This window comes from Cydia amplana, chromosome 8, assembly GCF_948474715.1.
Source record: "Cydia amplana chromosome 8, ilCydAmpl1.1, whole genome shotgun sequence".
Classification (NCBI taxonomy): domain Eukaryota; kingdom Metazoa; phylum Arthropoda; class Insecta; order Lepidoptera; family Tortricidae; genus Cydia; species Cydia amplana.
Window position 1 is genome coordinate 4,971,494 of NC_086076.1, and position 25,159 is coordinate 4,996,652.

The 25,159-nt window shown below is 37.7% G+C and overlaps 2 protein-coding genes across 3 annotated transcripts; one reads left to right on the forward strand and one right to left on the reverse strand.

The window, feature by feature from the left end:
* Positions 1 to 1,062: 1,062 nt before the first annotated feature.
* Positions 1,063 to 10,391, reverse strand: LOC134650205 (cytochrome P450 4C1-like). Its single transcript, XM_063505144.1, has 10 exons — positions 10,166 to 10,391; positions 9,694 to 9,783; positions 9,473 to 9,586; positions 6,096 to 6,281; positions 4,764 to 4,960; positions 4,002 to 4,056; positions 3,135 to 3,339; positions 2,493 to 2,644; positions 1,781 to 1,957; positions 1,063 to 1,279 (listed from the first exon to the last, which is right to left on the reverse strand). Exons 1-10 carry the CDS (start codon positions 10,320 to 10,322, stop codon positions 1,101 to 1,103), a joined length of 1,512 nt encoding a protein of 503 aa, XP_063361214.1. The 5' UTR covers positions 10,323 to 10,391; the 3' UTR covers positions 1,063 to 1,100.
* Positions 6,259 to 24,931, forward strand: LOC134650249 (uncharacterized). Of its 2 annotated transcripts, none has more exons than XM_063505204.1 (2): positions 6,259 to 6,306; positions 23,979 to 24,931. In XM_063505204.1, the coding sequence occupies exon 2, from the start codon at positions 23,979 to 23,981 to the stop codon at positions 24,900 to 24,902; it is 924 nt and encodes a 307-aa protein (XP_063361274.1). In that variant the 5' UTR covers positions 6,259 to 6,306; the 3' UTR covers positions 24,903 to 24,931. The 2 variants fall into 2 exon arrangements, with proteins under 2 accessions (XP_063361274.1, XP_063361273.1); XM_063505203.1 differs by lacking the exon at positions 6,259 to 6,306 and adding an exon at positions 23,103 to 23,195.
* Positions 24,932 to 25,159: the final 228 nt, after the last annotated feature.

The window sequence follows — 25,159 nt, forward strand, 5'->3', positions numbered from 1 at the left end:
TGTATGGAACAAAAAAAAATTCCGGCTAGAAAAGCCACAAATCGAGGAAAACTTTTCCCATACAATTTGTATGAAAATGAAAACTTTCATTTTTCACATGCTATTTTTGTATGCCAATCGATTCCATTCCTATCCAGTATCAATAGTTTCCTAGGGGTTAACTTACGGTAACGTACTAAAAAGCCACAAAAATTATTAAAACTTTTTCCATACATTTACTATGGGGAAAATGTGAAATGTTATTCTCAATTTTCTATCTCGCCCATCGGTCCTACAGCAATGTCTTCATACAGTATTATGGTCCTTAAATGTAACAGGACTGATTGGCCGGATAGAAAAATGTGAATTAAATTTCACGTTTTCTCCATAGTTAATGTATGGAAAAAGTTTTCTTTAATTTGTGGCATTTTAGTACATTACCGTAAGTTGACCCCAAAGAAACTATTGATACTGGATAGGAATGGAATCGATTGGCATACAAAAATAGCATGTGAAAAATGAAAGTTTTCATTTTCATACAAATTGTATGGGAAAAGTTTTTCTCGGTTTGTGGCTTTTCTAGCCGGAAATTTTTTTTGGTTCCATACAAGCTTTTGATCCTCAATAGGAATAAGATCGATTGGCAACAAAAAAAAGTTTGTCAAGAATGACCTTTTTCTCGCACCCTGTATGTTTTTTTCAAAATCTGTAATCTTCATTAATTTGAAATCGAGGGAAGGTCTTCTAAGACCGTTTTCTCGTAGCAGCACGGGATCTGGTAGCTGCCCTCACTGACCCAAAAAGAAAATCCACCCTGTATATGGGTCTTCAGAAACCATAATTTGATTAAGTGAATATTTTTGGAAATAATAGCTCTCTGAAATCATCAAAAAAGTAAAGCTTCATGATCGTTTAAAACGTTTTTGACTTTTCACAAAAACTCTTCCCTAACATAATATCAATTAATCCCCCCCCGTTCAATGTTGCGATTGTAATGCTCTTGGTCAGTTATTTTATTTAACTTCAAGATTCTCGATTCAAATAAAAGAATTTCACATGATTACACATTATATATTACCTATATAAATATTTTTAGAACACAGCCAAGCTTAGTTCCGCATTCAAACTCTCTCCTTCAAACGCACTATAAAATTGTCCACATCCATCATCATGACTTTAAATCTGACCCTAAGCGGGTCCTCATAGTGGTCCGGCTCCAGGCCCGCAGGTGGAAGCACTTGGTATCTTCTCAGGATTGTGGATGTTACCGTCTTCAAGGACAGCATTGCATACTGATACCCTGAAACAGATGTTACAATTCTGACACATATTTACATTATAATTTATACCTATATGACTACCAGAAATCTAAAAATGCTATGGCTAAAAATATCTCAAAGAAGAAACGGTTTATTCAAAATGTAAACTCCTTTTCTAAAAGCTCCAGGGAATACATTGAAATTAATGGTCCTGAGCCCGTACCACTGACCGAGTCACTGACAGTGTCAAAACTGACATATACGCTATCGAGAACGTAATTTACTTTCTATATTTATGTCAGTGCCAAACTGGTGGTCTGAGCCCGTACCATGAGTCACTGACAGTGTCAAAACTGACATTTACGCTTTCGAGAACGTAATTTACTTTCTATACATCTCGTTTGCACAAATATGCGAATACGAGCGAGATGTATAGAAAGTAAATTACGTTCTCGACGGCGTTTATGTCAGTGCCAAACTGATGGTAGCCGTACTGGTAATTGATTCAATCTAGTTAAATTGATAATAAAGTTGAACCTCACCTAGACAGTTCCTCATCCCCCAGCTAAAAGGTATGAACTGGGCCGGATGCTTGAAGGGTTCAAGGAATCGCTCGGGTCGGAAACTGTCTGCGTCGTCTCCCCAATACTGAGGGTTCCGGTGCACAGCCCAGATGTATACCACTATAGCGATCCCTTTAGGGAGGGTCGTTCCGTTTGCTGCACAAAAAAGTTAGAAGTTATAGGTAAGTACAAAATATTATAATAGTCTAGCTAGGCCCGCCAAGTTTGTTGCCGGTTCCATATTGGGATACTCTCTTCCAATTGAGGGGGGGATTTAAATCTTCTCGGGGCAGAGGTGTAAGGTTAAAGCCGGTGTAGCTTTATTTGACGTTCATAAGCGCATTGTAATATGCCTACTCTTTCTTTCTTATATATGAGATATATCTTTTATCTTATCCTAAATAGGAGATTTTCAATTTAGCGGCTGTTTACCTATACATCTGCTGCTATTTTTACCTTTTTACAGCTTAATTACCGAAATGAACCGATTTCTATGTAGTTTGCCATGAGAAAATCTTAAGCTCTGGTGGTGACTGCCATAGGAAATAAAAAATGAACTTTAATAGAATAGAACAGCTTTTCCAAATCCATAAGCCTCGCCAATGTGCATACCTAATGCCTATTATCTATCATTTGTAATGATTGTAATGAAACTTTCGCTGCTTTGATTTAGTGAAACATTAATACAAACGCAATTTAATGTCGTCGATCGGCTCTCTAACAATCGCTGGCACAGGAGGATACATTCGCAACGATTCCTTGATGACCATTTCCAAGTATTTAAGACGAGACAAATCCTCCACAGTCGCCTCTCTATCTGAATCACCGAATACTTCATGCAGCCTGTAGACAAATACATAAGTTAGTTGTTTGGTTTATGTTTAAAATTATTGCAAATATCGTTTAAGACATGGTTCTAGAAAATAATGTATAAAATAGAACAAAGTTCCCAACATTTTATCTAGGTGACCGCTCGTGAGTATTACTTAGGTCTGCCTACATCGCTCTTGATCGCTTGCGGAAGATTTCCACTACATATCCCTTCTTTTTACTGTTCAACTATTTTCACGAACTGGTTGGTACCTATAGCTGGTCAAGCAAATCTTGTCAGTAAAAAAAGGCGCAAAATTCAAATTTTCTATGGGACGATATCCCTTCACGCCTACATTTTTCAAATTTGCCGCCCTATTCTACTGACAAGATCTGCTTGACCATGTACACATGTATATACATCAGCTTGCCATTTTCATCGGTTTTTGAGCTCATTGTATCCAACCTATATAATGTATTTATAATCATTTTTATCATTCTCCTACACAAACGGTACACTCACTCCTTATAAACAGCTTCTTGGACTTTGGGATGGCGGGCGAGCATGAGCAAAGTGTTGCACGCTCCTATGGCTGATGTGTCTGTGCCTGCACTTATGATAACCTTCGATTCCTCTACGAGCTCCAAGTCGTTTAGCTTTTTTTCATTTTCTGGTGTCTCCATTAGCAACTCCACTAAGGTTCGTATCTTCTTTGGTTCCGTGGCATCTAAAATTTAATTATGTTTTATGGCAACCAATAAATTGATCTATTAACACAGATTTTTCATTGTGGCAGCTGGTTTTTTAACCAATAGTATTAAATTAAACTGAGTAAGATCTTCAAAAGATAACTCTTATAAATGACCAGGAGAATTAGCCTGCGATACTAATTCAAACCTACATTTTGACATCAAATTTATGTCATATATTAATATCATTCGTCCGTGCATCTCGCTAGATATGTACGGAAATGCAAGAGGGAAATGCACGCTTGAATGATAACAAAATGACTCAATTTAGATATCAAAATGTACATTCGAATTGGCCTCTAGGAATAGTGGTGGAAACAGATGACTCTCTTGGAGGTTGGTGGTCTAACCTACTAACTAACAAGTGTAAACAACTACTTATAGTTCGTTTTTTTAGCATTCGAAAAAAGCGATCTTGACATGTCTCTTAATTGAAAAACGCTTTCTAAAAATCAGTTACTATTACTTATGAAAGCAAAAGAATATAAATGATCGTATTGGATTCATAATTGTTACATATTTGCCGTGACTTATTTTTAAAACGTGTTTTTCAATTAAAAGACACATCAAGATTGTTTACCTTATTTTTAATGCTAAAAAAACGAACTATAACACCATGCATCAGCATGCATTCACTTACCACTTCCTATCTTTCCACGTAATCCGTTTACCGCTTTTCTTTTTTCTAAAATGGTCTGAAAAAATATGTGAAACCAGAGTATAGGAAAAAAAAAACTGGTAATAAAGAAGTCTGTCTACCTCCATGCAACGTTGCGGATATTTCAATGTTTCAATACATAGATGACATTTAATATTATTCTTACATTTGAGTTATTTGCGTATACAAACTGTCTCCCTTCTCCCTTGTGCTATATATAATTTCAAAATGTAAAATTGGTCCAGTCTGACCGCATTTAAAGTAAAAAAAGTTAATATAAAGCACAAAAAAAAGTTAAAGTTATTAGAAAATGAAAATGGCGCCATTGGATAAGAATATGCTTAAATGTTTTGATTGTAATTTTGTGCATATAACAGTGACAACGGGCAAGCCGGATATTAAGTTTAGAGGTCATAAAACTAACAGTAAATAGGTGACATATTTTATTTAAAATATTATAATGTAAAAGTATAAAGCTAAAATGGAAAATTAGAAAAGGCACGCTAAGGAACGGCGGTGTTGTATGGAGATTGTCTTGATATCGTATCGTAAGTATCCTAAGATATGTCGTATCTTTAGCAAATTTTTGATTGTAAGGATATAAAGTTCGATTCAGGCCGTTTAAGTCAAAAAAAGTTTATTCTCACCTCAGTTACAGTCAGTTTCTCAGGTCAGCTTATTTTAATACCCGTACCGTACGAACATCTCTAACCACTAATGTACCTCCGGTATTAAGTCACTCACCTCACTCACAAATTTGTCAATGTAGCTAACGTAACTTTTACACTGTCTGTAACTTGGCACCATACGATAGATAAAATTTGGATGAAGCCAGGGTGACAACATTCTGGCCCCTATAAAACTGACACATTTGTCGAATGCATCTAGGTATGGGTGGTCCATATTCACCTGGGAGTTCATCTTTACGCCTAAATTGGTTTCTGAAAAATAAAATAATAATACTATCACAAACGGCTATAAACGCGGCATAACCGGCCATATCTTTTTTTACGTTAACTTAGAAGTTTCCATGCGTTCCCGAGATAAAGGGTTCCCGAAATCTTGACTGAGAAACAGACGTCGGCACTAAAAATAGGTTACATTATTAATTATTTAAATGAGCCTAGAGTGTCCCACTGCTGGGCAAAGGCCTCCCTCCTCCCTTTTCACGTATCCCGGTCTTGACCCGTCTCCCACCAGTTCCTGTCAAAGGTGTCAAGGTTATCTCGCCAACGCCGTCGAGGTTTGCCGCGACCCCGGGTTTGATGTGGGACCCAATTGGTTGTTATTTTACTTCAGCTTGGCGGCTGTTTCAGCTACGTCCGCTATCTGAGTTTTGGAGCGTAGTACACGCAGTGTTTTTGACGCGGTTATATTATCGACATTACAACAGTTATTAAGTATTGGTACAATTAAACGTGAGAATATTTCATATCGCCTTATTATTATGTCTTTACTAGGTATTGTTTTCTTCTAATAGGTTTTAATTATTTCGTGAATAAATCATAATTATACCTATAGACGTTACGTGGGTAACTACCTACCACCTAGACCAATGGCATAATAGAAAGTATCAATGCGATCGATTTAACAAAAATTCGTTAGTAAGTAAAACCTACAAAATCGTGAGTACCTAAGTACACAAATTGGTACAGTCACACAAAGTCACATTTGCGTCCTAAAAATAGATACGTAGGTTTTGGCTAAGCTTATGCTAAGATGCAAGCGAGGTAGTTCACGCAGCGTAACGTGTTAGCCCCTAACGATTTTGTAAAGTGTAGAACGTCCTTTAACTACGCACGCTGCGGCGCGAGGTCGTTCCACAGTTAACGGAACGATCAAGTTAATTATCGAAGAATCGTGACCACGAAATTAAAAAAAAATTGTTGAAAAATGTTACCTGCAGAAGAAAACATTTGGCTGTTTTCTTCTGCAGGTAACATTTTTCAACAATTTTTTTTTAATTTCGTGCTCACGATTCTTCGATAATTAACTTGACCGTTCCGTTAACTGTGGAACGACCTCGCGCCGCAGCGTGCGTAGTTAAAGGACGCGTAGTAAAAGGCAACTACGAACCTGTCACAGCGTCGAAGGTGTACGTAGCCACGTATTTCCAAATGGAGAAGTCCTCGGTACCCGCCATAGGGCGTAGAAGCTCTGCCATTGTGGCACTCTGCTTTGCGAATATTTCAACGAAGGCGTTTAGGTTCCTCGGGCTGAAGATTGGTGACAGGATCTTTCGGCGTGGTCGCCAAATGTGCACTAAGGAATTGTTACAAGATTTTAGGTAAGTTTGTGGGTAATTTCCAGAACTGCATAAAGATAAATTGTCCTTTAACCTCCCAAAGAGTTTTGTATTATGAATCTTTTTATTGACAAATCTGGGGGCACGGCAGTGCCCCCGCCAAGTCGAGCGCGAAGCAAACACTGCCATACCATCCTTTACTGGAACCATTTCGCCGCATTTTCAGGCCCATATTTGAGAACCTCTGGATAAGACCAGAACGCAGAAATTTTCGTCATCCAGTAAGCTATAATCACATACTTAAAATCCAAAATTTCAAGTCTGTAGGTCATTTAGTTCCGAAGTTAAGCGAAAGCAAAGTTTCGCATTTATGACACTCATTCATTCACTCACTCATGATCATCAGAATAGAATTAGTACTTCCCATAAACTCAGAGAGCTGAAATTTGGTACAGAGTTAGGGTTTAATAGCCACATAAAGGGTAAATCTAAAAATATTGCAATATCAGTCACGTTTTAAAGATCTAAGAACTGCATAAGTAAGTTTGTAATCCCATATAAATATATGATATTACAAAGGTACTGTTGCAGTTCCTACAAATAGTAGGTAAATTAAAGGTACACTACGTAATGTACGATGTGAGTATGAATGAAGATATGTTTAGTTATGATATGTGTATACATAGTATGGGTATGAGTACCCGAAAAGAAGGACTGCCTACAAAAAGAGATGAGATCCCATCAAAAACATTACATGTAAAAAGGTACAAGTCTCGCAACGCTTCTACTACAAAAAAGTTTTGAGATGTAATGTGAAACCAAGTCGTTTATTTTAATCAGTGCCAGGGGGTGTTAAAACCGTATCAATAAGATATCTTTAATTTGTAATACATATAATGACTTGGCAATCGCACATAATGCTTTACTCGTACCGTACTCGTAAATATGTGTAATGCTCAAACTGCAATTAGCGCTAGCATTATGTTCAATTAGAATTATTTTTAATAGATGACGATGATCCTTTTGTCATTATGCAGCCGTGCGATGGCCAAGTCATTATACGTATTACAAATTAAAGATATCTTATTGATACGCTTTTAACACCCCCTGGCACTGATTAAAATAACCGACTTGGTTTCACATTACATCTCAAAACTTTTTTGTAGTAAAAGCGTTGCGAGACTTGCACCTTTTTACATGTAATGTTTTTGATGGGATTGTATTTGTCTCGACAAGGATAGACCAAAACTGTTTTGGTCTGAGGTCGGTCAGAGGATAAAAGTAAATTATTACAGTAGAATCGCACGATAGTGATGCATTTCGATAATATTAAGGATTTGTTAATTTTAATTTATTATTAAATTGTACAACCGGACTTAATCGCGTATGTAAGTTTTAAGATTTACCTCCGACGTTTCAAGGACGGCGTTGTCCCCGTGGTCTCGGAGAAGAATCGGAGGTAAATCTTAAAATTTAGATACGCGATTAAGTCCCGTTGTACAATTTAATAATGTGTAAAAATCGTGAAAGTTTAAATCAATTTTAGTTTGTTTGAATTGGCACAGTAGGGTGATTCTTAAATTGTGTCCAAAAAAAATTTTTTTTCATAAACTTTTTTATTTTTCACATTACATATATTATATATATCAAAAGTACATACAAAAAGCAATTTTTTGATTCATATGGTCAAGCTTAATACCCTCAGGAAAGGTAAATAAAATGAGTACATAAACACGGTTGTGACAAAGTGTCCCTCAGTCGTGACATTTCGGCATTTTGGTGGCCGACTCGGCTATTTTGATTTATATAGTTTTTTTAACATAGCCTAAGTCACTCCTATGACTACGACAAACCTAATGATAGCTCAGACCTTGAAATCCGTCAAACTATAAAGGCTGTAGAGCGTGACAAAGAAATCGATACAAATCATACATACATACAAGCGAAAAACATTTTTTTTTGCTTTGGCAGTCGGGCAATAATATCAAATGATCTGTAGCTAATAAAAATGCATTTCTGAAAAGTGCATATGCCTCTAAATTAATCAAACGAATTAAGAATGACACGACTACGTGTCTATATGTCACCAACGTGGACTCAAAAGTCCGTGGCGGTGACAGATTTTTGAGGCCACGGTCGTGATAATTTGGAACATGTTCGATATTACATAAACATTTCCTTTGATTTTGCAAATGTTAAATAATTAGCTTAATCTGCAATGTATGAGGTATATCTTATATTACAAACACTAACGTGAAACTGCAACTTACTTTTAAAACTCTAACACGGCGGTGACGCGTTAAGGTTGACCGTTTTTTCAAATGAACACAAATAAATAATTTTCGACAAAACTTCTCTCTACAGCCGTTTGTAAACCTGACAACAACACAGTGTTGCTGTTCTAAAAAAAACTTTAAAAAGGCTGCCAGTAGTAAAGATAATTTTCTACCGAGTACTGCATGTTTATATTACCACGCGCGGTGGTGACGCGAAAACTAATCACAAAATTTATGTTGTTTAAAATTATATAAAATCGTTATAAATCCATACAATTTTTAAACAGTGTTGTAGAACAAGGATTAGTGTTTTATATTTGATAAAAATTATTGCAAAATCACTTCATATATTTGCAAAAAAAACATTAAATATCACAAAATCTGGGGAAGTCACACTACACGGTCCGTGACATTTCGCACTTGTAATTATTTTTTTATATGTTTCTAAACCTCTTAGGACAATACATTTAGGTTGACCTAAAACTAGAGGTAAATTGCTAAGTATATTGATATAGAGTTTACTTATTTTCACAAAAATACATGCTATTCTTACGTGTTACACAAAAAATGCATAAGAATAAGAATCACCTACTGGGTGATTATTCAGAAAAACGTTTTTGCAAGTTTTTAAGATAATTTTATTATTTCATGAACAAATGTCAGCCATTGAATATTTTACTCTAAATGTTGCTTTTTTAAATATTATTATTTAAGGATTAATTCTTTTTATAGGTTTTAATTTGTTTGAATTGACACAGTAAGCGATAACATTTTTGCAAGTTTCAAAATATTTTTTGTTTTCATGAACAAAATGTCAGCCATAGAAAATTTACTTATTTATTTTTAAATAATCCTTCAATAATTAAATTCAGTAGTTTATTAATAGACTTAAAATCTGCAGATTTTTATAAGAACATAAAGTCTTAACTAACCTGGAGCGGCTAAGCTGCCATTGCCAGTGAAAATGCGTGTGCAGTTCATTATTTTTTCATGTTTTGACAGGCAATTTTTTAGAAGCAAGTCTGCCACCACAGGGTCCGCCACGGCTAAAAATTAAAAATATTACCATAATAAAATTTACTCCAATTTACCTACCTTGTGCACGAGCAGGTCAAAAGTGGTTATTTTGGAACAATTGGAAGATGAAACGTACCGATATTTAACTCGTGGGCTAGCCAATATCCCATGGTCCCGCCCTGTTGTATGGCATCTCGTCCAAACCTTTGGATGCCTTTCATTCTGTCTGAAACATGAATTATGCTTTAGAAGAAGAAGAAGAAGAAGAAATCATTTATTAGCACAATAGCATAACCTTAAAACTAACCAAGAGTACACGAAATGAATGAAAGTTGCGCTAAATGGTCCTCACTCAGCTAGGTGTCACGGCATGAGCCACATCAGATTTTCAGTAAGGCTGATTTTTAGAGGCTTTGTAGTAAATTAATGCTTACCTACATTTCGAAGCAAGAGTGTAAGGCTATATATTATTGAACCATTAAGCTTCACTACCTGCATTTTTCTGATAGGTTTTTAATAATAAGGCGGTATTCACATTGGATGCGAATCCGCATGTCTCCCCGGTGTGCGAGCGATACATCGCTATACAAAAAAAATAGCTTCCTTACCTTCATCATTCCCCATAAATATGTACGCATGTCCAACCAGCGGCATCGCTGGAAGAGTTGTAGGCAGCTCTTTAACTATTTGCCTCAGTCTTTTTCTATGTTTATATCCAGACATCCACCAAATCCATAATCCCAGCAGTATAAGCAACCACGTCATTATTTATAAAATTATAATTGTTGTCAAAATTATATTTAATAAAAAAAATTGCCAAAGTGTCTGAACAACTAGACAAGAGTCTTACTTCGCGGTAAATGAATAAGATTTATTTCCTGATACTGTTTATGTACCTATTACAAGCCCTATTGTAACGCGTGAGAAAATTATAGCCAATAAGTGCAATTTAGAAATATGCCAATGGTTTCCTTTAAGAGTCCCCAGCAAGAGTCGGTTCTCCTTACAAACGTAAATAGTTACGCTCTCATTTTAAAACTAGCTAGATTGCTCTAAAACTAGGTACTTACAATAGGATAAGGTATATCTTGGACAGTAATGTGTAAAAAATATAGCGAATTTAAGTTTTTCATACAAAACTTGTTTTTGTTATGTTTCGTTTGTTTTATAAACTGGAGCTATATAAACTAATTACAGAACAAGATGTACCTCAAAACTTCATTACAATCTAATACGTAGTTTTAAAATGAGAACGAAACTCCTTTTGTATGGGAAGGTAAAATTCGGCCGAGCTTCCTGGCGACTCTTAAAAGCCTTTTTTTTCTATGGGGCAGGTCGTCCAAGTCAGCTTCTGTACACAAAAGGCAAAAAAAATCGCATCAAAACATTTTTCTTCTAACGATTACTCACTATTTTTGTTATACCTTGTCAAAGACAATAAACTTCTTCATTCTCTTTGACCTTGTATAATAACGGCTGATACCTAATCTCCCTACTTTAAGGTGCAATGGGGTAACTTCGCAATCGCATACAGGATAGTTTTGAAATTTTAAAATATCTAGTAGCACTTACTGTATAGCAACATAAAGCAAGAAAGAGAAATAAATAAAAACTTCAGGATGGAAACGAGTGTATTCAGTATATAATTGTATTCAGTTTCATTGTTTAAACTTTTTTCTTGGACTGCTACTACGTACAATTAAAATTTTATTAGAAAGAAGTTTTTTATCGCAAAATAATAATTGTCCTAGCTAAGATCATTAAAGTGGTCTGATTCACACGTGAGTATTATAATTCAATACGTCTAAGCTAGATGCAATTATTTAATTAATAGATACCTACACATCTTTTCTTACGGATATCTTATGGCTCCTCTACACGATGGGCCAGCGCCGGCCACTCCAAGGGACGCAGCCATGCCTGAGAGCAACATCACTTGCTCCCTCTAACGCATAAATGCGTCCCTTGGAGTGGCCGACGCTGGCCCATCGTGTAGAGGAGCCATTAGGGCTAGAATGCTTCACAGTCAATAATATTACTACTCCTCAATATTCATCAAGTTGTGTTCTGTGGTGGTGTGGTACCTATTTAAAACCATTTTCCTATATTGTTACCCCCACTCTCCCCCCTGAAGCCCTCGCGTAATTAATGGACGCCCCCAAACCACGGAGGAACATGTCGAGTACGTTTGTATGGAGAAATGATACCCATAATAGTATTTTATACAATCGTAATATAATGGAGAGCTTTTCAGTCGAGTACCGTGTTTAGGCAACGAAGCTTGCTGAGTTGCCTAAGTAAGGTACGAGATTGAAAAGCTTGATTATATCACTATTGTATACAAGCCCATGGAGACTAACAAGCGACCTTAAGCGGTTTTCGTAGTCTATGAATGTTGCTATATGAAGGGTGTCACATGCGCGTTTCTGACTTACAAAGCAATTTTTTCTACTACACAATCTAAAATAATTAATTTGAGCTATCATTTTGTTTCGTCCTCTTGACCGAGGCGAGGTGATTGGTCAATTTCATTATAGTTGACTAAACCGTATCTAAATGAATATTATAGTTGAGTAGGGGTCCCATAGTGAAAAAAGTATGCGATTTCACTTCGGTATACGAAGTCTTAAGTCTTAGTATTAATAACGTAGATAAAAACAAAAAATGTTTATCGGTTTTTCTAGACCTGAAAAAGGCGTTTGACACCGTGTCGTTTCCCATTCTTATTAACATCGTGGAAAAGAAAGGCATAAGAGGCACCTCTCTATCACTCTTTAGTAGCTACCTCCAGAACCGGACACAGAAGGTCAAACTGGGTGATTACATGAGTGATGAACGCTCCATATCCTACGGAGTACCACAGGGTAGTGTCCTGGACCCTACGCTGTTCCTAGTTTATATGAATGAACTATGCAACATGTGTATCGTGGCGGGAACTATTTTCACTTATGCAGATGATACAGCTGTGGTATTCTCAGGAGACACGTGGGAGGAGGTTCGCCTCTCTTCAGAACTTGGCCTGACAAAAATTTCTAACTGGCTGCAGAGGCACCTGCTTACCCTCAACACCAACAAAACCAAGTTTATTTGCTTCTCCAACTGTAACCGCTCACAACCAGGAAAAGAATTCTCAATTAGGATACATAACTGTTGCAACCCACAAGCCATCTGCTCCTGCCCATCTATTCGCAAAGTGGAATACACGAAATACCTTCGAGTTACAATTGACCAGCGTCTCACGTGGCATCTTCATGCTGAGAACATAATGAACAGGATCCGCAAACTGTCCTGGACTTTCAAAAATCTTAGGCAAGTAGCAACAAAAACTGTACTAAATCAAGTTTACGTATCGCTGGCTCAATCTGTCATCACATACTGTATCTCGGTATGGGGTGGTGCCACAAAGACTAAGTTTCTTGAGCTTGAGAGAGCTCAAAGAGCATTGCTAAAAGTCATGCACCAAAAGCCGTTCAGATTCCCTACAAACGAACTCTATTCACTCTGTAATCTATTATCATTCTAAATCTTATTCTAAAAACACACAAGAGAACCACATACGAAACAGACGATACATGCACACGTAGGAAAAAGACTAATGTAATTAAAACCCATACAGTGAAAACTGCATTTGCCAGAAGACAGCAACAGGCACAATCTTGAAAGCTATATAATCAAATAAACAAATACATTGACATACATTCCTGCACCACATATGAGTGTAAGAGTAGTTTAACAAAATGGCTAAAAACTAAAAGTTACGACGACATAGAAAACTTAATTCAAAATAAGTATATATAAGTATAGAGAATATAAGTATAGACTGAAAAAGCACACACACACACACACACCTCTTTTATATTAAGTACCCTATACCACATTAAATTATTATAAGGTCTAGTTAATACTTATATTAATATAATATAAAATCTAGTTAATACTCATATTAATGCTAGAATTTGTAATTTTTTTATAGTTTATTATTACATATTATTCCTAAGATACTTATTGTAAACTAACCGCGTGGAAGAGCGGTGTTCTCTTAGCACAAGTGTATTCTCACTTAAAAAGAGGCACCAGTGCAGATACTGTAATTTGTTTTTTAAGCTACTGAATAAAATATTTTTCATTTTCAAGACTGCGGAGTCCGTCCTTCTTTCCGTCTGTCCGTCTGTCTGACTGTCTATCACCAGGCTGTGACTCATGAACCGTGATAGCTAAACAGTTCACAGATGATGTATTTCTGTAAGCGGGGCTCCCATACAATTAAATAAGCGTGATTTTTTTGCCGTTCTTTGCGTAATGGTACCTGAGCGTTTTCCAAAAAAAGTGTACATTTCATTCATGTCTTCAAAATATTGACTTCTTGGGCTCATTTTACTCAGAATCATTTGTACATTCACGCCTCATACATAAAACTACGGAACCCTAAAAATGTGTCCAAAAATTTCCTTTCCTGATCGTCACATTTTTGTATGAAATTTTTTTTTATTTGTATGAACGTGACGCACGGGAAAATTTTTTTTTCATACAAAATTTTGGGACACATTTTTTCGTGTATGAGGCGTGAATGTACAAATGATTCTGAGTAAAATGAGCCCAAGAAGTCAATATTTTGAAGACATGAATGAAATGTACACTTTTTTTGGAAAACGCTCACCTACGGAACTCTTAGTGCGCGAGTTCGACTCGCTTTGGCCGGTTTTTTCTTATCAGAATACGATACCGGAAATGGCCTTATTATGGCCTTATGGATCCCCACTATTTTTGTTACACCTTATATTATAAAAATAATGGCTCTAATATAAATAATAAATTAATTAAAAATTAAAAAACACGACTGCAGTTTAAAAGCGAACTGAAAAGCTAGAAATAATTTTTAGTTATGTTAGCTACTCAACTTAATAAATGTAAAACAGAATATAAGTGTTCAGTCAGGGTCATAAACAGCAAACGGAAAAGTATAGGCTCATTTAGGATAGTGACTGTACCTGTATATTTTATTTCGATTGCAGTCGGGGACCTGTGAATGGGAAAATTTTAATATATCAAGGTCCCCGACTGCAATCGAAATAAAATATACAGGTACAGTCACTATCCTAAATGAGCCTATACTTTTCCGTTTGCTGTTTATGACCCTGACTGAACACTTATATTCTGTTTTACATTTATTAAGTTGAGTAGCTAACATAACTAAAAATTATTTCTAGCTTTTCAGTTCGCTTTTAAACTGCAGTCGTGTTTTTTAATTTTTAATTAATTTATTTTTCTGCGTATTTTTCCAGCGGTTAGTTTTCGTTTCATTACTGTATGCCCGGGGGTTTGTAGTTTATTTCTAAGGTCATACAAGTTGTGATGTACTGTTTCTATATTACCCCAGAATTCTCGGAGGAGTTTTAGGGAGTTATTATTTTGTCCCCATAAAAAATACTTTCAAAATACTTAACGACTACATTTTTTTTATCTATACCTTTGTTACAATTTCATACAGCGCATTCCGTTACCACCAAACTTAATGGGATTAGATACCTACTAAAAATCTCAAGATAGTAAAAATATTTAAACAACAAACCAGCTGCGATATTACAATAACTTCAAATTAGTCGTCAATCTAAACTATGTAATCTAAATTAACGCAGCCTAAATGCTAATTGTTTCGATATGCTCTATAAAGGCTGAATAGGGGCGAAGCACCACAATCGCTATCGCAACACTGGCAGCTATTAAGCGTTTTAATTACAAATATGTCATCTCTAAATACCTGCTAGTTTACTACCGAAATTACTAATGAATTATATTGAACGTTTTTCACAAATGGGGTGTGTTTCACTTGATGTAACAATTAACATTTATGTATACTGTGTGGTTGTCAAAAATCATGGTTTCAAACTGTGATTGTATTGTTTAGAGCACAAAAAGTATTTTTCTCGTAAAAAAAAGACTAAAAAATAAAAATACAGAGAGAAAATTCACAAAAAACTCGTTTAGGGTTCGATCCGACACACAAAAGGTTAATTATATTTTCTTGGTAGTTATTACGATTAAGGCCCACTTGCACCATTCCACTAACCCGGGGTTAACCGGTTAAACCTGGAGTTACCATGGTTACCACTACAATTTGACACAAGGTAAACGGTTTAACCGCATAACCCCGGGTTAGTGGGATGATGCAAGTGAGCCTAAGAGGTTTATTAATGCAATAACATGCAAACTGTTGATAACTTTTTTAAATTTCTAACGGTGCATTGAAATATGCTAAATTGTAATTATATGACGTAATATTGGTGTGTTGGCTATTTTTTTACCATTCAATGAAAATATTATGTTCATTAGGTAACATACAATCCGTATGAAATCTATCAGCATTATGTTTTTTGGAAATGAAATCGACATTTTCTAATAGTAACCTTTTACTTGTACACAGATGCCGTCCCTTCATCGTTGGCGCTTACGCTGTTTTGTACATCGCTAACTATTTACGAGATAATAATCAGGTGAGTTCAAGAATCATTACCATCAACATCATACAAATTGTACAAATATAATTACTCGTTATTGATCACGTCAATGAAAATGAGAAAAAAACCTAGGTACCTACCTTATAACAACATATGCTTCTCTGTTTGGCCTAAAGTGTCATTCAATGGAACTTGCTAACTATGTAAACAAAAGTTACTAGTAAATTGACATTCAGTGTCAATTTTAGTATGTCGGTTTGTTTACATAGTTAGCAAGTTCTATTGAATGACACTTTAAAGGTTGACTGGTAGAGAATGCCGAGTAGCATTAAGTCCGCCTTTTGTCACTGTATATTTTTTACTGTGCAATAAAGTTTATATAATAATAATAACATAATAGAAATTTATTTATTTATTTAAACTGTACTAAATTAATGAACTAAATTAATGAACCGTTTTATAAAATATGTACTTAAGCATAATTAATAATATATTGTACAGTACATATGGTGCTACTTTCCCGCACTAGTGCGTAAATAAGCACTTTTCGTTGCTATGTCAAATATTTAAAGGGGCATATGTACTGTAAAACGTTGTACGATACACGTGCGAATAGGGGATTCGCAACTCGTGTCGATTTAATACACTCCCTTCGGTCGTGTTTTAATATATCGCCAGTAGTTTCGAATTTAGTTCCGTACTTGTATCGTAAATAGCTATTCTGTAATTTTTCTGCAAATATACTAGCAAGATTTTTTTTAATCGTGACTACTTAGATCATCCAAGCAATCTAAAAGTGAACAAAACGGTGTTCTTTCTCCGCTAAACCACGCAATATAAAGGAAAGTGTCGGATCTCGAACATTCCCTGCCTCCATTTTCCTACTGTTTCCGCATTTCTCATCTTTTCTTTTAATATTTCAGAGTCCTCCGATGATGTCAAGCCCCGGGCGGCTGGACCTTAGCAGTTTGTACATAAAAGAATTTTAATAAGGACTACCATTATAACTATTATAAGAATCGGTTGTACTATAACTACTCTGCTACCATAAGTTTAGGGATGAGTTAACATTGCCAGACATCGGATTTTTGTCGCCAAATTAAAAGGACAGTTAAGGAGTTCCTTTATTGATAAATTTGGTTATCTGTTATAATATATATGTACTATAAATTGCTCTAAAATTAGCATGTAAAAATATAATCATATTAAAAATTTGATGATAAATAATAAGTAAATATTCGTTTTCGATATTTTTGAAACATCTCTCATAATCGCGTTTTCCTTCGCGTGTGTCTTTCGGAATAACCATCCCATTTTACTATTACTTTTTTTTGCTACTATTAAATATATATAATAACATTAACAACTATTTAATAATACAACGATACATCATAACCTGGCGTAAATTTGAAGTATGCATTGTGTAACCTGCTTTATTATGGTCTCCAAAATAATGCAAAAAAAAAACACAAACAAAGCTGGGAGTATTTTGAGTATATCGATACAGGAACTTTCTACCTGTCATTTAATTTTGCCCCCAAAACTCCGATGTCTGACCATAGCATATAGCCAAGCGATCTTCCTTTGTCCTTTATAGTATTGTGAACCAGTTATTATTGGTCTCGCCATGTAGAAAACGGCTGAGTATAGACCTGACACTGTTCAGTTTAAATTCAGAGGGGCTCCCGCAAAAAACGAAATTCGCAAATTGCGGGATCTTTCTCTTTTACTCCAATGAAGGTGTAATTAGAGTGACAGAGAAAAATGCCCGCGATTTGCGCACTTCCATTTTCGCGGTTATAGCCCAGAACTCTCACATGCATAGTTTTGTACTTGTGTGAATAATTCTGTTGCCACTCTCTTAATGGCGATACCCTGATTAATAATGAAAATAAATAAGGAGTTCATTTGTTTTCAATTGAATATATTATACCTATTTCGTAAAATCTGAAAATAATTATTGTGTTGTCCATTCCTAAGATGTGGCATTCTGGCTTTAAAGAACAAATTAGAATGAATAGTCGGAGTTTACCTACCCCGAGTATTCATCCTAATTTAGTTGAAGTAAAAATAAATTAATTAAAAATTAAAAAACACGACTGCAGTTTAAAAGCGAACTGAAAAGCTAGAAATAATTTTTAGTTATGTTAGCTACTCAACTTAATAAATGTAAAACAGAATATAAGTGTTCAGTCAGGGTCATAAACAGCAAACGGAAAAGTATAGGCTCATTTAGGATAGTGACTGTACCTGTATATTTTATTTCGATTGCAGTCGGGGACCTTGATATATTAAAATTTTCCCATTCACAGGTCCCCGACTGCAATCGAAATAAAATATACAGGTACAGTCACTATCCTAAATGAGCCTATACTTTTCCGTTTGCTGTTTATGACCCTGACTGAACACTTATATTCTGTTTTACATTTATTAAGTTGAGTAGCTAACATAACTAAAAATTATTTCTAGCTTTTCAGTTCGCTTTTAAACTGCAGTCGTGTTTTTTAATTTTTAATTAATTTATTTTATTTTATTCTCTTTAGTGACCATACAAACCAACCACATTTTTTATGATTTAAGGCAATTTAGTTGCTTCCAGGAGCCTTCGTCATGTTGATCTTTGATATGTTAGCATAACACGTGCTTAAAAACCTAAATAGGTCGGAGCCAAAAACCAGACGTATTGAAAAGTGCTATGGCTTAATATCTCTGCAAATACATAATTATTTCCTATTAGTCGGCTTTCGGCCTTCGCAATTAAGATACTTGGGGAAGCTGCAGAAAGCGTGCACCTTTCTTACGCTCCAGGCCTTCGGCCCTACGCGAAACTCGGCCTTCGGCCTTCGCAATTAGGAAACTTGGGGAAGCTACAGAAAGCGTGCACCTTTCTTACGCTCCGGGCCTTCGATCCTACGCGAAGTTCGGCCTTCGGCCTTCGCATACTTGGGGAAGCTGCAAAAACCGTGAACCTTTCTTGAACCTTTCTTACGCTTCGGGCCTTCGGCCCTACGCAAAGCTCGGCCTTCGGCCTTCGCAATTAAGAAACTTGGGGAAGCTGCAGAAAGCGTGCACCTTTCTTACGCTCCGGGCCTTTGGTCCTACGCGAAGCTCGGCCTTCGGCCTTCGCGATTACGATACTTGGGGAAGCTGCAGAGAGCGTGCACCTTTCTTACGCTCCGGGCCTTCGGCCCTACGCGAAGCTCGGCCTTCGGTCTTTACAATTAAGATACTTGGGTAAGCTACAGAAAGCGTGCACCTTTCTTACGCTCGGGGCCTTCGGTCCTACGCGAAACTCGGCCTTTGGCTTTCGCAATTAAGATACTTGGGGAAGCTGCAGAAAGCATGCACCTTTCTTACGCTCCGTGCCTTCGGCTCTACGCGAAGCTCGACCTTCGGCCTTCGCGATTAGAAAACTTGGGAAAGCTACAGAAAGCGTGCACCTTTCTTACGCTCCGGGCCTTCGGCCTTATGCGAAGTTCGGCCTTCGGCCTTCGCAATTAAGATACTTGGGGAAGCTGCAGAGAGCGTGCACCTTTCTTACGCTCCGGGCCTTCGGCCCTACGTGAAGCTCGGCCTTCGGCCTTCGCAATTAAGATACTTGGGGAAGCTGCATAAAGCGTGCACCTTTCTTACGCTCCAGGCCTTCGGTCTTTACAATTAAGAATCTTGGGGAAGCTACAGAAAGCGTGCACCTTTCTTACGCTCCGTGCCTTCGGCCCTACGCGAAGTTCGGCCTCCGCAATTAAGATACTTGGGGAAGCAGCTAAAACCGTGAACCTTTCTTACGCTCCGGGCCTTCGGCCCTACGCGTAGCTCGGCCTTCGGCCTTCGCAATTAAGATACTTAGGGAAGCTGCATATAGCGTGCAACTTTCTTACGCTCCGGGCCTTCGTCCCTACACGAAGCTCGGCCTTCGGCCTTCGCAATTAAGAAACTTGGGGAAGCTACAGAAAGCGTGCACCTTTCTTACGCTCCGGGCCTTCGGCCCTACGCGAAGTTCGTCCTTCGGCCTTCGCAATTAAGATACTTGGGGAAGCTGCAAAAACCGTGAACCTTTCTTACGCTCCGGGCCTTCGGTCCTACGCAAAGCTCGGCCTTCGGCCTTCGCAATTAAGATACTTGGGGAAGCTGCAGAGAGCGTGCACCTTTCATACGGTCCGGGCCTTCGGCCCTACGCGAAGCTCGGCCTTCGGCCTTCGCAATTAAGAAACTTGGGGAAACTACAGAAAGCGTGCACCTTTCTTACGCTCCGGGCCTTCGGCCCTACGCGAAGTTCGTCCTTCGGCCTTCGCAATTAAGATACTTGGGGAAGCTGCAAAAACCGTGAACCTTTCTTACGCTCCGGGCCTTCGGTCCTACGCAAAGCTCGGCCTTCGGCCTTCGCAATTAAGATACTTGGGGAAGCTGCAGAGAGCGTGGACCTTTCATACGGTCCGGGCCTTCGGCCCTACGCGAAGCTCGGCCTTCGGCCTTCGCAATTAAGAAACTTGAGGAAGCTACAAAAAGCGTGCACCTTTCGGCCTTCGGCCTTCGCGATTAAGATACTTGGGGAAGCTGCAAAAACCGTGAACCTTTCTTACGCTCCGGGCCTTCGGCCCTTAGCAAAGCTCGGCCTTCGGCCTTCGCAATTAAGAAACTTGGGGAAGCTGCAGAGAGTGTGCACCTTTCTTACGCTCCGGGCCCTTGGGCCCTACGCCAAGCTCGGCCTTCGCAATTAAGATACTTGGGAAAGCTGCAGAGAGCGTGCACCTTTCTTACGCTCCGAGCCTTCAGCCCTACGCAAAGCTCGGTCTTCGGCCTTCGCAATTAAGAAACTTGGGGAAGCTACATAAAGCATCCACCTTTTTTACGCTCCGGGCCTTCGGCCCTACGCGAAGCTCGGCCTTCGGGCTTCACCATTAAGATACTTGGGTAAACTGCAAAAACCGTGCACCTTTCTGACGCTCCGGGCCTTCGGCCTTCGCAATTAAGATACTCGGGGAAGCTGTAGAGAGCGTGCACCTTTCTTACGCTCCGGGGCATCGGCCCTACGCGATGCTCGGCCTTCGGCCTTTGCAATTAAGATACTTGGGGAAACTGCAGCAAGCGTGCAACTTTCTTACGCTCCGGGCATTCGGCCTTCTCAATTAAGATATGCGGCCCTATGCGGAGTTCGTTATTAAAATACTCGGAGAAGTTGCAGGAAGAGCCCATCTATCTTAAGCTCCCAGTCTTTGCCCCCTCCGCGGAGCCCGGCCTTCGTAATTAATATTCTTGGGAAATTTGGAAGCGCGCACCGAGCCTGTCTTATGCTCCTTCAACCCTACGCGGAGCTCGGCTTTCGACCTTTGCAATTTGAATACTTGGGGATGTTGCAGGAAACGCACATCTGTCAGTACGCTCCGGGCCGTCATCCCTACGTGGAGCTCGGCCTTCGGTCTAACACTTTGATACTTTGTTCCGTCAAAGTCGGTGCAGAGTTATATCTGAAGACGGACTCTATACAATCTCAGACTCTCTACAAAGAACTTATTTACACTTTTCTATTCCCTTAGCGCAATTTAGAACATATTGGCTTGGTTTCAAAACAAGTAAAATATGATTTATATAATACCTATGTATAATTTCTTTTTTTTATGATCAGCGACCAAACCACTTCCTTTTAATATCCCAACAACAATAGGATAATATTTGGTTTTATGAGATTAGCTTTTCTTAACATATTTTGTGAATTCTTACTTTCTCGAAATTAGACTGAAACCCTCATATTGTATATATATTATTGATCGTCTTTCAAAGCGCTTCATTTTGATGCCCAACTCGATGGGTTTGCAAGATATTTTTTTCTAAAAGTTGCGCAATATAGCGTATTTAGTCCGCCATATTGTTTTTATAATGACGTCATATAGCCTATGTCACCCGGGATGACGTAAGGATTCTAATGATATATCATACATCTAAATCGGTTCAGGCATTTAGCTGCTAGGGTGGAACAAAAAAACTTACATACCCACAAACATGAACGCTGAAAACAATACACTCCTTTTTTTGGGCAGTCGTGTAAAAAGTATGAAACACATCCACTTGCGTAATTCCAGTACTAACTCTAAAAAACCGGTAAGTATATTTATTTATGCTCGATCGGCATAAAAACCATGCATTTATGGATCAAGATACAGGTAGTGCAGGATGCGTGTGCAGATGTTATAGTCGTTATAGAGAAGGAATAAGAGCTAATTTGCTGTGAACTGAATGTGATGTAAGGTTAGAAACAAGAGTTTGTTTCCGGATGGGGCTTAGTTCCCGACTGGGATAGACTATTTTCTGTTTATCGATCCAGAGATAGCCAACCTATGCCAGCATAAATTTTACAACTTTAATACGACATTTCTTTTCATTTCAAATCCCCAGCTGGTAACAATAACATTTTCGGACCTTAATGTACTATATGTCATTTGACATTTAGCATGCAGTATTCGGTAAGGGTTTAAAACATCGTGATGAAACCGGATTAACACCAATAAGGCCGAGTTTTCCCTCTGGGTTGGAACTTGGAAGGTCAGATGGCAGTGGCAGTCACTTTCGTAAAAACTAGTGCCTACACCTATTCCTAGAATTTGTTGCCATGCGGGTCCCATGCTCCCACGAGCCGTGGCAAATAGCCGGAACAACGCTTTATTATAGGAAGATGTTTTTTTTTATTTTGGATAGACAATAGAACCATGGCAAATTTTGTATTCTCGATATGTTTTGTTGTTAGTGGAGGTTATTCAATAATTATGTTTTATTTATGTATTTCTGCAGGATTGTCTTGAAATTAGGGATTAAGGTAAACTTTCAAGAAACTAGTCTAAAAAAAAATCATTAACGTCACGTCGTTCGAGTACGAACGATCGAACGTCGTACGAGAGCCGGTTCCGTTCCGAGACCTGGCTTTCACAAATAAATGGTAACGCCTATACTAATTAAACAAGCAATGTTTTAGGAAAATGTAAAAAAAATCATTTAAGTAGCACTCGCAATCTGTGAGGCTGGCTTATTCTTAATATGATGACTAGTCGTGTCAAGCCTAGCAGATTTTAATAAAACAAGGATATTCTTAAGAGTTTTGCACCCCTGGTTTTGTCGCTCAAGTTCAGTAAACCCTAGTTTTGCGCCCTCCCGCAGTCGATCGGCTGGCGCGAGCGCAACTGACGTTGTCAAGGTTAGTTTTATTCCGTTACTTTTATTTTATTTTATATTAATAATTGGCAGCCCGTTTATCACCTAAATTACTTGGAAAATTAAAGGTTGCAATAAAATTATTGGGGCAGTGTCCAAGACTAAAATATTTACATTATAATGTATAAATATTTTACTTCAAGTAATTCCAAGTAATTTAGGTGATAAACGGGCTGCCAGTTATTGGTATCAGGCTGTAAAACTCTAGAACCTACCTTGAATGATTCTTAAGCAACAAGGAATTTGAAATTCTCTTTAAGTCTAGTAATTATTATAATGCTTAATAAGTAGTCACAAAGACAATAAAATTATTGACCAGTTACGGTGGAAAATGCCCATAATTCTCGCGGTATCACCTCGATGGACATTTATCCATCAGATAAGTATTTGCCTAAAGCCAATTGCCTATTGTCTATGGTATTTAAAAAAAAGTATACAGGATGTCCCGTAAGTAAATGAACGATAGTGCGACGAACGATTTTTTTAACTGGAAATGCTTCAAGGATCCCTCACGTTAGAACACCTCGGGTCCAGGCCGAAGCATTCGACACTTCGTTTTCTATAGAAAGCATCACTCTCTATAGAAGTGTCAGTTGTTTCGGCCCAGACCCTGGCCATCCTTTAAGCGTGTCCAGAAATACCTATATAAACATCATTATATTTTATATATACTTTTTAAATACTCGCATTCGACTTACTAGAACCAAATCGGTATCACATTTTACTTGTCTGAAATGCCACCTTCATCTTGAATCATTAATTTCAGATGCAGTGCTTCATTTGCGTGACGTACATGTTTTTCATATGCAGCGCCTACCCGCGCCACGATGTCAAGCCAGAGCAGCGATCTCTCTTCCATGACGTCATCGAGTCTCTAAGGATCAGAGCCCAGCTTCCAGAAGACACCAATCGCAACGATGAAAACAATCTTGGACAAATCTACGAAAGATATGGATACGAAAACGAGGATATACATCTTCCTAATGACGCCGAATTCATACCCAGAAGGAACGACAGAATCGCATTACCATCCATGAAGTACAGGGTTCCTAAAAGTTTAACTGTCAATGAAACAAGCCCCATTGAAAAATCTAAGGACAATGACCTCGATGAAAAACCTAAACAAGAAGAAATCGTTATATTTATAAGCACATCTGAACTACCACCTAAAACAACCACGCAGAAGAATAAAAGAAAGCCATCCAAACAACCCGGCAAAGAGAAAATTCCAAATCTGGGATCAGCATTTGACGATGGAAATAAAAGTCTCAAAGTCCCAATAGTAAACACAATGGCTGATGAAAGTCACATAGGAAATAAAGATTATCACATGGTCGTTACGCCGAATATTGTTGTAAACTTTCGTACCAATGAAAATTATAAACAAGGAACTGTACGAATAGAAGATGGAAAGAACGCAAGCAGCATTATTCCTGAGATAGTACCGCAGAACGTTTTCAATATACACCAAGAAGTTAAATTAGAGAATGGAGCAATAGACGCACAGTTTAAGAAAGGTGAAACGGAGACGAAGAAAGTGAAGCAGGACATAAAAGTGGTTGCAAGAGATGTGAAACCGATAATAGAAGAGGACATGATGATGTGTGAGACAGCGACTGTTAATCCGGATGATGATGATCGCAGCGGACGTTCGTTTAGGAATGTATTTCAAATTCTGTTTTCAATCTAAAATTATGAGACATGTAATGATAGTTGTCTAACATTTACGTTTACGTACGAGCTGATTAGGTTAAGCTAGGTAAGTAAAGTTAGGTATATAAGGTTCAGCTTATTAATGATTAAAGCACTAAACTGATCTACGAAGTTTTGTATTCCATCTTTTAGGTAGGTGCCATTTTACATAGGTATACTTGGTATTTATGATGGGTAATAACATACAATACAAAAGGTGAGTGATTTTTTTTTTTCATTGTTCTTATAAGGCGG